This window comes from Octodon degus, unplaced genomic scaffold, assembly GCF_000260255.1.
Source record: "Octodon degus isolate 3935 unplaced genomic scaffold, OctDeg1.0 scaffold00196, whole genome shotgun sequence".
NCBI lineage: Eukaryota > Metazoa > Chordata > Mammalia > Rodentia > Octodontidae > Octodon > Octodon degus.
This window is the reverse complement of record NW_004524772.1, coordinates 2,394,919-2,407,654: the sequence shown is the minus strand read 5'-3', so window position 1 is coordinate 2,407,654 and position 12,736 is coordinate 2,394,919. Positions and strand designations below refer to the sequence as shown.

At 38.8% G+C, this 12,736-nt stretch overlaps 1 protein-coding gene across 3 annotated transcripts in view; it reads right to left on the bottom strand.

The window, feature by feature from the left end:
* Pde5a (phosphodiesterase 5A) overlaps positions 1-12,736 on the bottom strand; it is a 125,897-nt gene that overhangs the window by 111,755 nt on the left and 1,406 nt on the right. Inside the window, exon 1 of one of the 3 annotated variants that reach the window (XM_004644249.2) lies at positions 12,552-12,730. The exons of the other annotated variants lie outside the window; for them this stretch is intronic. Within the exon in view, the coding sequence (XP_004644306.1) occupies positions 12,552-12,577 (26 nt within the window). The 5' untranslated portion in view covers positions 12,578-12,730. Of the gene's footprint in view, positions 1-12,551; positions 12,731-12,736 lie in introns of those variants that run through there. 3 annotated transcript variants of the gene reach the window in all.

Below are 12,736 nucleotides of genomic sequence, written 5' to 3'. Positions count from 1 at the left end.
ATTTTGATAAATACTCAATGACTGATGTTAAAAAAAAAAGCATCTCTCTGTCTAAACTTATCCAGGCAAACATTAACAATCCTACTTTCTAAATTATGGAGCTGACTCAAACCCATTCTACTATTGAATGGTGAAGCTAGAAATCCAACCCAGATTTCCTATTCTAGATATTATGGCCCAGAAGACTAAAGAAATTCCCAGAGGATCGACGGTTGTCACAAAGAAGGTACCCCACACATCTAGTTGAATTTGAAAATTCAACTAGAGAGGGCATAAGGCAAATAAGACCATTCGTAATAACACATTCTTTAATTTAACCCTTTGTATCAGATCATGAGGAATGGCACACTATAACACTAAGGTAAAATACTATTTCAAAGGATTCAGAGAGCAAAGATTTTTGACTACAGTATCATTAAGCAAAATTAACTGCATTACATTCATTATGTGTGATTCTTTAGAAATAGGTCATGTTTTATATATCAAAACCAAGGCCCTGAAAGGAATGTATAATGAATGTGTTTGACAGAAGAGACATTCTAAAGGTCACCAGATTTAGCAAATAAAAATACAGGACACTGACTGAAATCAAGTTTCAGGTAAACAATGAATAAATTTTTATTAAAAATAAAATTTGAAATTCAAATGTAACTGGGTCTCCTGTGTCCTGTCTGGCAACTCCTGTCATTCTATACTGCTTTTTTCTTCACTGCAATTGTTAATGAATAGATAACAAAGTTCTATGCAATGTACCAATAAGTTCCAGGCTTTCCAATTACTAACTGTGCTACTATAAGAGTTGAAATGACAACACACTGTGATTCTGCATATTTTAAGTGGAGTCTTTGGAAGTTCTTAGATTAACAGTTTATGGTAAAACTAGAGTATACAATTCCTCCTTACATGAAACTCTTTTACTTTAACAGGGTTTTTGTTTCTTTGTGTGTTTGTTTGTTTGTACCAGGAATTGAACTCAGGACCTATGCTTGCCAGGCAGGTGCTTATGCCACTGAACCATCTCCTCAGCCCTATTTTAGTTTCAACACCATAGCATATAAAATATTACCACAGGGTGGGAAGGAGTTGCAAGTCTTTATCTTTAATTGCATAGTTATTAATTGCTAACGCTTGCTGGGATTGTAAAGCTCTCAGGGGCTGTTTTCAGCTGTGAGGTCTCGGTTCTCATTCCAGCATTTGTTATTAATGAGATGTGTAGCTAGTGGCAAGTGAGTTTCTCTCTTTGAGTTTCAATTTCATCCTTGATAAAAAGGTAAAATCCTATTAATTCTGACCTCTTTATGAGGTGTAAGTTCAGCAGGGTATGAGCTCGAGAATACCAAACTAGCAAGCCGAGGGCAACTGAGGTTCCAGCTACAGCAGGGCACAGATGTGATGTTGAACCAATCCCAACTTCCCTGGAGCTTGTTTTCTGTGGAGGTCTAGTTCCCCCACAGTAATAACAGGCTGCAGTACTAACAGGTCATTAAGACCCCACAACAGCTCCCATTATCACCAGGCTGAGGAGGGGGCGACTCTTGGGTCAGACAACTCACATGCCCTCTGCCTGCCCCTTAACTTCCTCGTTGTCAAGCAGAGGGAAAAATCTCGACTCCTACTCTCAGAAGAGGTCTGATATACAAGTCAAATTATAAAATGTATGGAGAAGCATTTCAAAATCTCCTTAGAAGCTAAAATCCAATTCTAGAAGAGAAAGTAGAAGGGAGTAGGCAGAAGAGAATGAGACAAGCATAAGTGAGGTTGAGCTGTCTCCCAACGCTTAGGGCCTGTCCAGTGGAGACGAAGGGGGCTTGAGTAAGAAACGGTCATTCCTTTCTTCATCAGGTTCCCAGGATAAGAAGTTCTTAGCTGAAGCAGATACTTCAGGGTGTCTTTCTTTGCCCAATCCCTCTAAGTCTTTAAGAGTTTAAATTACACCATAGCCCTCTAGGCAAAGAAGAATGCAATAGAAACAAGTTTCACTGAGGTGCTTTTACTCTTTGCAACAAGCACTAATTATCTAGCGTCTAACTTTCCTGTCTAACTGTGTAACCTTGCTAAATTCTCCACAAACCACTTGAAGTCTTATAGCTGATTTAACTTTTACAAGGTTGTTAAAGAAAGACAATAGATCCTAGATGCTTAAAAGAATGTCAGAGCCAAGGGAAAGGCCACGAAAACCAATGACAAGAATTTGCAATCAGTGACAAGACTGATGTTGAACATCTCATCCAGATCTAAGGAACTCTTTCCCGCTGAAGCATGCCAGTTATCCATACTAGTTAGATGACAAAGTACAGCCAAATGGAAGCTTTCAAAACTGGGTCACAAATCCTTGTCATAAAAGTGATTTACATTTTAAATCCTCAATTTTTTAAACAGTGAATCTAATTAGAAATATATTACCCTGATATTCAACTTTAGGGAAGATACTTGCAGCTCAAATTGCTCATTCAATAATGCTTTAATAAAAAATCAGCTTCATTGACAAAATGTGTAAAGCATTTAGATTTCATGAATATGGACAAAGAATTGGGGAAACTCAGGCGTTCATGCGGTCATCCGGCTCCAGCAGCTACCGTGCGCTCACCTCGGATATTCTGGGTTTTCAGTATGCAGGGGGGTGAGTCATTTCACTCCTGACTGACCAAGAAGAGAGCAAAGGAATTCTAGGGTATCAGAAGCTCAGAAGATGGGCGGTCATCAATTTTCACAGTGATTTTTTAGGAGCAAGTTTATTTTAGCAAAGTTACATATATGGCAGAAATAGAATGTTACATATTCCATATCCCATGTTTCTCACACATACATGAAAAGTTACAGCATTCTTTTGTTTTTTAATTTTTTGATACTGAAGATCAAACTCAGGACCTTTCCCTGCTGTGCAAGTGCTTATACTGCCAAGCTATCTGCTCAGCCTAATGATAGCATTATTAAAATGACAGTCAAGTTAGTGATTAAACTAAATACTGCCAAGCTAGTACCACTTTTCCATGGATTTTTAGGTAGGTGTTTGTATGCAGATTAAGCATGCTTCATCTTATATTCTCTAAATAATTTATAAATTCATTTTTAATATTCTTTGGAAACAATGAGAGGTCACATATATCCTAGAAGTAATCCAAACTTCTGCCACTTTCCAATTTCGCATCTTCACTGGATTACTATAATCATACCAGAGGAAAGAAAACCACAGTTTGCACTTCATGTTTTAGAAACTTATTACTAGGCTTCTCAGCACACCTTCCAAGTGCCTACTATCTGAAAATATTAGAAACATTAATTGCAGACCTCATTGATAGAATATAGGGAACACTCACACAGCATTTCCAATATGACTTACTAGCCAAAGGGAACACAGATGTACGTACACACACACACACGCGCGCGCGCGCGCGCGCGCACACGCACATGCGCACACCCACATACATTCAATATGTCAAATATTTTGTAAGGGAAAAACATTTAAAATTCTAATATAAGCCTAATAATTTTCATGAGTTAAAAATATAATTAGATGAAACCTACTTGTGGAACAACTTTAATGTTTCTTGTACTTTCACCTAAAATAATATATATCAAAGGGCAAATTCTTTGAAAATCTACGGTACTTAGGGTAATTTTTTTCTAATACGAAAAACATAATTGAAATAGCCTACACTCTATTTTGAAATGTCATTTGAGACTTCCTACTTTTAATACTCTAAAATTATATATGGAAACTAAACTCACTTGGGCAGTCTCCAGGCACATCGTTAAGTAAAATGCAAGCAGCAGGAGACCAGAGAGGAACTTCAAGCTCTCCTGAGTTACACCCTCCTGGCATTAAACCTGTGAGTCTTGGCTTTGCTTCTTAAAGATGGACGCTCAACTTTAGCACAGCGTGGCGCCTGCTAAGGACTTCGGTGGGGCAGAACCAAACTCAGAGACAACTTCTAAGACTAGGACATTAAATCTATTATTTGTTCTCTCTGGAAAATGGAGATAATGACATCTTTCTCATAATGTCATTAAGAAGATTAAAGAAAATAATGTGTATTACATGATAACATTAAGACTCACATACAGTGCTTAATATGTGATAGCTAGTCTTAGTTGAACATGGAATATAGCAATTTTTTTTACTATATTGCCTAGTTTTTTTTTACTAAGTTGCCTAGTTTTCGTAAATAAAGGGGACTTTTCCAATGGGCTTAAATAAGATAACTAGAGCCATACTTCCTCTAGGGCCCAATTTTTAAAATAATTGCAGAAACCCTTCACACGCAAAATTTGTTCATTGTATAACTTTTTTCAAATTAAAACTACAACAGAAATGGGCTTTCCACATCAATTACTATACTTATACATGATATAAATTTCTGATTCCTACATAAGTATTAGGAAGTGAACATTTAGTTGAAAAAAAAATAAATATAAGAATGTAACTTTTTAGGACCGGAGACATAGCTCAGTAGACTAAGCACCTACTTAGGCAAGCACAGGGACCAGGGTTAAAACCCCAGCACCACATGCAGTGCTGGCCCCACCCCCGGGCATGCTGAGCAGGCCACCAAGTCCAGGCTTGGAGGTGCATGTTTATAATCTCAGCACTGAGGAGGCTGCAAACAGGAGGATCACTACAAGTCTGAGCTGCATAGTGAGACCCTGTACCAAATACTTTAAAAAATAAAAAATATAACTTTTTCATTACTACCTGAAATTAATTCTTTTCAAGAAACTGATTTGGGGATCTCTTCCCAAATATCAAAGGTACAACTAACAACAAATGCAAAAATACATAAAAATAATTGTCTACGTTAAAAAGTCACAGCATGCTTTATAATAATTTAACAATAATGACTTTAAGCTGCAGCATGCTTTTAATACTTGATGTAACAATGCTAACCTTGCTAGAGGCCATTTGAAGACTACAGCTGGCCTGTTCTATTCTTACCCAAAAGAGCTTATTTGGGAAAATTTTAAAAGAGGTGCAGCCAACTCTGGGCTCAAGGATGGCAAAGGCAAACACCATGAGTGATAACTTTTGGGAGAGATTTCCAGGGTGCCTCAAATGAAATAGAGGGTAAAGGTGCAGGCCCTAAGCAATCCACAAAACACAAAGCATTTACATGTCAATGAGCCTACTACTAAAATCTCATCCCTTTTCACTTCTTTCTTTTTTTTTTTTAAATGTATTTTTTAGTACAGGGTCTACAGGGTCTCCCTACACAGATCAGACTCATAGTGATTCTCCTGTTTTCAGTCTCCCAAGTGCTGGGATTACAGGCACCCGCCACCACACCTGGTCTCAATCACCTTCTCAGTGCGCTCCAGTGCGGGTCTGGCATGGTGTGAAGGGGTGGAACCTCCAGCCCCTGCATTTTCACTTTCTTTTCAATGCTTTTCTCATCAATCTTCTGACTTAATCACTAGTGTTCAAATTATAAAGAAGGAACTAAACATTCTGCCTGGAAAGAATGGCTGTATGAAAATCTGCTAAAATTATCTGTAGGAAAAAAATATAAAAATAACTCACATAAAACATAGTATTGGATATTCTTTCCTATTCTTAGATTCTTACTTAGTATAGTTTTACTTATGCTGTTTGTATAGTCTGATGTGGATCCACTACTCAAGTTTGGAAAAATACAGGAATGAAACTATTTAATTTGAGAAGTTGGTACTCTGCTCTTCTAGTTAATATCAAGAACTGTGAGAGCTGAGGGAGATTTTTAAGCTCATTTATGCAGCTCCCTGCCTTGATTCGTTACCTGCTCGCAACTGCTACCTTACAGATAAGGCTTATTCACTGGAGCCAGTCACCGAAGTTCACTAGCAGCCAAGCTGGGAACAAAATCTTGGAGTCAGAGTCTTTGCTCTCATTGCAATCCTCTTTCTAGTATGCTACACAAGTCCAAAACAGACTCTAGTCACATAATCTACACAAATTCATCTAAGAATGAGAAAGATACTTGCGGTCCATAAAATCCTATTCTGTGGTTCTAATTTACAATTACTAGAATAGGAATGACTATAAAGGTTTGGGATTATTATTATTATTACTATTTTCTGTATTTTAGGGGTCTACAGGGTGTTCAGGGTCTCACTTCTAGATCAGACTTCTAGTGATCTGTCTGCTTACAGCCTCCCAAGTACTGAGATTACAGGCACTAGCCACCACGCCTAGTCTCAACTTCCATCTCATGCTGGCAGGGCCAGCATGGCAGGCCTGGGGATTGAACCCCTGACCCCTGTGCCTGCTTGCAGGTGCTTTAATCCGTTGAGCTATTTGGCCAGCCCTGTGATTATTATTAAGGTGCTAACAAATCTTGGTGTAGAAATGGTAAACTACTAAAATATCACTGCTACAGAAAGATCAGCAAATATGCATTTTGTCCTTATTTGCCCTAAGAATGTTACGAGATAGGGCTGACCAGATAGCTCAGCAGATTAAAGCAACTGCTTAGGCAGATGCAGGGACCACGGGTTCAACCCCCTGGAGAGCTAGTTCCTCCCCCAGGGGGCGCTGAGACAGTGATTGAGACTGGGCATGGTGGCTCATGCCTGTAATCCTAGTGCTTGGGAAGCTGAAAACAGGAGAATCACTACATATCAATCTATGTAGTGAGACCCTGTACTAAATACATAAAAAAAGAATGTTATGAGATAAACGTCGCCATCCATTTTACAGAAAGTAGATAATGTAGCTAAAGGCATTATCTTTGGTGGTTCTGGGGTTGAAGAACTAAGTCTGTCGTATTTAAGAGTGTTAAAGTAGCATAAATAGAAATAAATTTTAAAGGCTTTAGAAGAGTGGCTCCCAATCAAGTAATGCTGCACACCCTCAAGGGCTATTTGGAAACATGTGGGAACAGACTTGCTTTCACAGTCCTGGGGGCACTCCGGCAGCTAGTTTCTGGAGTACACGGATTGTAAACGGCTTGCACTGCACCAGACAGTTCCTCTCCACAGAAGAGACAGCAGCGTTACTTGGTTGGGAGCCACTCTTCTGAAACCTTTAAAATTTATTTCTATTTATGCAACTTTAACAATCTTAAATAGGACAGACTTAGTTCTTCAACCCCAATGCCAATGTCCTCTTTTAGAACCATAGCTTAGAAGGATGAATGATTGAATGACTACAACAGTGTGTGAAACAGAAGGCAGCTGGGGCACTTCCACGTACCTCCAAGAATCTCTGCTGCCAGTCGTTCACTTGGGGCTGCCACTGTAAGGCAAGGAAGGTTCTGCCTAATGTCATGCTGTATGTCCAAGTTTTCTCTAGCTGTAAAAACATCTTAGACATTTACCAGAATCAGATAGAAATAAAATGCAAAATCACACCATATGGTCTTATAGTATGATTTGAAATTTGGAAGGGACATGTTTTGTCACTTTTCTTGCATTTTCAATCCTGTGGTAAGAAAGATACGGCTTGAAGGAAAACCTGCTTCATCTGAAAGAAAACATAATGGCTGAAATCTGGGCAACAAGTATGTAAATGGATCTGATTTGCAGTTTAAATACAGGAGACTGGACTAGATTAGAATTTCTCAGTCCAAATTCCCTTCCAGAAGAGTATGGTTGAAGTGATGCTCTGCAATTTTAGTGTGCAGGTTTATGTTTGTGTTAATGATAAAATAAAGGAAATAAATTTAATATGCAAATATGCTTCCACATTAACTCAAAACCGAAAGCTGGTTTGCTGTGCTACAGGAATGATTGATCACAGAGCCAGCAGAAGCAGCAAGGCCCCCAGGGCAGCTGTAGCAAAGGCTTGCAGACCCCACGCGAGCGCTCACTGGAGAGGTAGGCCATGTGTACTTTGCCGGGATGATTAATGAATGCTGCAAATTTGCATCTGGCTGTGGTTTTATTACATTGTTCATAATGAAAATTTGTTATTATGGTTGCATAAATACTGTAACTGTGATTAAATCATGTCCACTTTTATTTACTTGACTTTTAAGAATTCTACATTCAACTAAGATTAAATAAAAGGAAGTCAACACTAGATACAGTAGATATCTGGAACCTTTGGGTTTGCGCACATCATTTTTCACTTGAGGATCCCTCAACACACACACACACACACACACACACACACACACACACACACACACACACCCCAAAAGATACAGCACATGTAGGGCCACCTGCCTAAACAAAGTAGTTAGACAATTCTACCTTTCTAGATTCAGTGACGTTCAGAGTAGTCAGTGGACCCAAGAAAGGCCAAAGTAATTTGGGGAGGATTGATATGAATAAGAAGGTACTTCTCTAATATCAGCAAGTTAAAACTCCTAATAGCTTATGAGGAAGAAATTTATCCACAACACAAAGGAAGCATGCAGAAATACACAAGTTTACAAGAAGACTTTAGGAAATTTTTAAGAATATCAAAATGCTTCTTAGGAATTTAAGACTCACTCTTTTATTTTTACCTGCCTTGAACATTGGGCTGCAATAAATAGAAATTTCTTCCACTCAGAGAAAATAAATAAAACACTTACACTGTAAAATACATATATAATTCAAGATGAGAATATCAAGAAGTACGTAAATAAGGCTACAGAGTTTACTAGCAAATGAATGACTCATGTGGAAAGATTTTCTTCAGTTTTTATTCCTGGGTTTGTAGCTCATGGGCACTCAGCATGTTTTCCTGAGAACCTGGTTGGACAGAAACGTTCAAGCACGTCCATCAGCTACAGCACCAGAATCCTCATCCATGTAGCTAATCTAAGTGCGCAGGAAGCCCTGCGAAGTCAGGAGCTGGTCTGTATCCTATATTCAAAAAGTAGTCATTTTTCTACCTGCACTATCAGTCAAGTGACTGATTTTATTTAATTGTCCTTCAGTCCTGATTAAGGGCTTTTCACCCTAGAAAGAGGCTCTTTTCCCACCATCACAGAACAGCAATAATATATAGATATAGATGATATTGATAGATATAGATACAGATCTAATGCCAGTTACAGGTTTAATAAATTAAGCTGAAATGTTTGGGATATAAACTGATAAATACCACACAGTTCTGTTTAGCTGTTTCAATTTTAAAAGAAATCATTTCTGTGCAGGATTAAAAAGTACTCGGCAGTTGGAGCAAAGCTCTAAACTAATATGTATTTTCTTTATCATTAATTAATTAATTTGGTACAGCCTCTCGCTATGTAGCTGGGACTCATCGTGATCTTCCTGTCTCAGCTTCCCCAGTGCTGGGATTATAGATGTGTGCCACCACACCCAGTTTCAGTGCCCAAAACAGCACGGGGCTGGCATGCAGTACAGGGGATCGAACCTGGGTCCTTGTGCTTCCCAGGCAGGCACTTAGAATGCTGAGCTATCTCCCCAGCTCTTAATATGTACTTCAAATTTAGAGAAATAAGTGCATCTTAGAAAGATATGTTCTCCACAAATAGCTAAAGGGTGAAGGTACAAGCTTTATACAATTAGGAAAATGTTTCAAATATTCTAAGAAAAATATTATTAGAGATGAAAATCCAATAATCTATCAAGGCATAATTGTTGCTTAGCATCATCAAGATGCTCAAATACTGCCTTGTCTTGAAGGGCCATGGACATGACCTCCTGAAAATCTAGGCAAGTAGGTCTTCAGATCACAAACTGAAAAAATATTCGATTTTACAATATGCTCAGTTGTTTGTGTTACACTAAGCAAACCAATTTATTTCAAGATGTCCATTTCAGTAATTGCTATTTATTCAGTCCACCAGAGTATCAGGAATCAGGATCATGGAACTCAGGCCCTAATTTGAGTCTGGGTTTGGAACTTTGAAAACACTAGAATTAGAAGGACAACAGGAATCAACAGTTAAGGGCTTCTATGGAATCCTCCAGGCAGGAAGAATTCAACCCACAAACATTCTTCAAGGACACTAAAGGACATCTTAGGGCTGACTACAAGGAGCCCAGTTCTAAACAATACAAGGAAAAAGGCCATAATTGACCCAATACTACCATCATAAAATAATATAAATAACATCAAAGTCAACTGGGCCATCAAAGTCACAGTCCTATTATCTTTAATATTAGCTACTGCCTAACAAAGTATGTTTAACAAATCATTTCTTTGAACATTGTGAAAAAGTTTATATTTCCACATAATTCTTGAATTCATAGTTTTAAGAACAGAGCACAATATTTACTGTAATCCATCATCTAAATTTAATGTAAATACCTTCCAAAAACAAATGCTACAGCTTTCAGAAAATAGGAAAGAATGACAAAGGAAAAAGAAAGAATTGCAAACACAGAACTGGAAACAACTCATTCAGCATAGCTCTGCAGTGCCAAAGAAAAAGTATACAGGGAAAGCTACATGGGAGTGTGTAAAACTTCTGTTACGGACTTTGAGCCAACCTGTCATAAAACTTGCCCTCATTTAGTATCTCCTATTTCCATTATATGCCAAGAATTCTCAAGCTTTTGCATGGTACAAAACAAAGCAATAAAAAGTCAAACAAGTCGCCTCTTCAATACTAAATGACCTAAAACTTCAGTCACAATCACAGTGCTGATTAGTAACTAATGAAAGGTAACATTATTCTAATATGCTGTCAAGACTATCAACAGCTGCTAAGTAGCATTAGCACTAGAAAGCCTTCCTGTGGAAATGCATGCATGTTATAGCCCCCAATTAACACAGCCTCTCAGGCCTGCAAGTCATCTCCAACTGTCAGGGTGAGAGGTGCCTCCTCTCGTGTAATTTACTAGATTCATGTTAACTTCTATGCCAACAATTTATGTTTGAATTGTTCAATTGATACCCTCAAATTCACACAAACAAGTCATGATTACTAAAAAGCACCGATAATGAGGTGCTTAGGATGTATTTGAAGATAAATATAGGAAACAGTATACTATAATTACAGAGGTGTTTTCAAGTTCCACTGAAATTTACAGATGTTTGAGAATTTAGGAATGCCAGAACCTTTATTTCCTTCAGAGAGTACCATTAAAAGTGGACCATTTGGTCTGGGGATAGGATAGAGAGGAACATGTAAATGTCAAAGGACAACAGTTAAAGGATGTGGAAATATTCCATCAGCAGTCTGACTGCTGGTATAGATGGTAAAACTGAATGAACCTACATTGTTTCACAGATTTCCTTAATCACATGTAGTATTCATTTTACACTTAGAAAAACATAACAAAGTGATGTTGAACTTCTATTTTCTTAAAAAAAAACCCTCAGTTGTAAAGTAAAAAGGTATGCAATAAATTTTTATCAGGATAATATGAACCACACTGGGCTTAATAGTTTGGCATTTTTACAATCAACTGATGTCAACTTCTTATTTTAAAAGTCTCCAATTCATGTCACTAACTATAAAGCCAAACTGGGGTTCTACTTGAAAAAACCCTCTGGCTGTACAAAAGTTCTTAGACTATATTCTTTACACTGACAGTTCTGAGCGTTTTATAACTCTTAAAACTGAGGGCCTGCATTACCTTTATATACTTTACGCTGTCATTTTCCAACTTATACTTCACATCATCTGTTGACTTTACACACACACACACACACACATACACACGCACACACAGGCACAAAGTGTTCAACCCACAGCCAACATGAACTCTATTATAAAAACACTAAAACATCTTTTGGGCTTTCATATGATCTAACTTTTACAGTGAGTACTATAATTTTAAGAGCTGAGATTTTAATCCTGTGCTAGTTAGGAGAAACCAATGGGGAAACGCACATAACTACCTTTCAGTTTACTTTCCAATAATATGCTGGTACACTTCAAAAGTTTGTGCAGGGTCAATAGTGAAGTGTTTTTATCTATAGCAGTTTAAAAAACTGTCACCAAGCCATCTCAAATTTACAGCTTTAAAGAGGGAAAACAAAGAAAGGGACATTTTGGTCGACTAGAACAACTGACTTTACTCCTTTACCTGTTAATAATCTACCTAGGCGACAACCTCTTCCACACAAGGGAGAATCAGTCCAATTCTCCCGCCTTCCCCTTCCCCTGAGTTCTAATTCAATGTGGGCAGAGGTGAGAGAATAAGTGAAAGCTCCCCTACCAGGGGGACCTGTGGCGTGGAGTAACAGGTGACCCAGACAAGTGTTGACTTCCAGCAGTGATCAAAACTGCTAGGACCAGAGGGCCCTAGTAGTTCACTGCAAACTCCCAGAAAAGTGACATTTAAAAAGACACGGCTTTCCTTTCGGCGTCATCCTTTGACATCTCCAGATTTAGGATTTTGAGGAAGAGATTTTTAGGAAAAGAGATTTTCAAAGCAGGTCTGGGTCTTTAAACAAAAAAGTATAAAACTTGTCCCAGGGCCTGGGCTATCAAAAACAAAAACTAAACATCTCAAAGGAATTGAATCCACACCAGCTCATTAGAAAAATCAGATTAAACGGGCCCAATCTAAAATCCCAACAAATGCATCTGCAGGACAGTAAAGAACGACAGAAAGTCAGTCTATCGTTAGCGAGGTGTCTTCCTGCCAGTGTGAACTGGGAGCCACCACCCAGTTTTGGGTCCCCTGCACCCCGGGGAAAGTGAGGCGGGTAGTCCTGAATAAAGTACCTCGTTTTGTCTCCAAAGGGCAACATAGCAAACGTGGGAAGTTCGCTCCCCAACTCCGACGATCCTGGGCTGCAGGAGGCTCCGGGGGGCCGACGGCGCGCCCAGGTGAGGCTGGGGCTGGGAGCCGGCTGCCTTAGGGCCCCCTCGGACCCGCCGCCGCCGCCGCAGGCCGCCCGCTCGCCCCG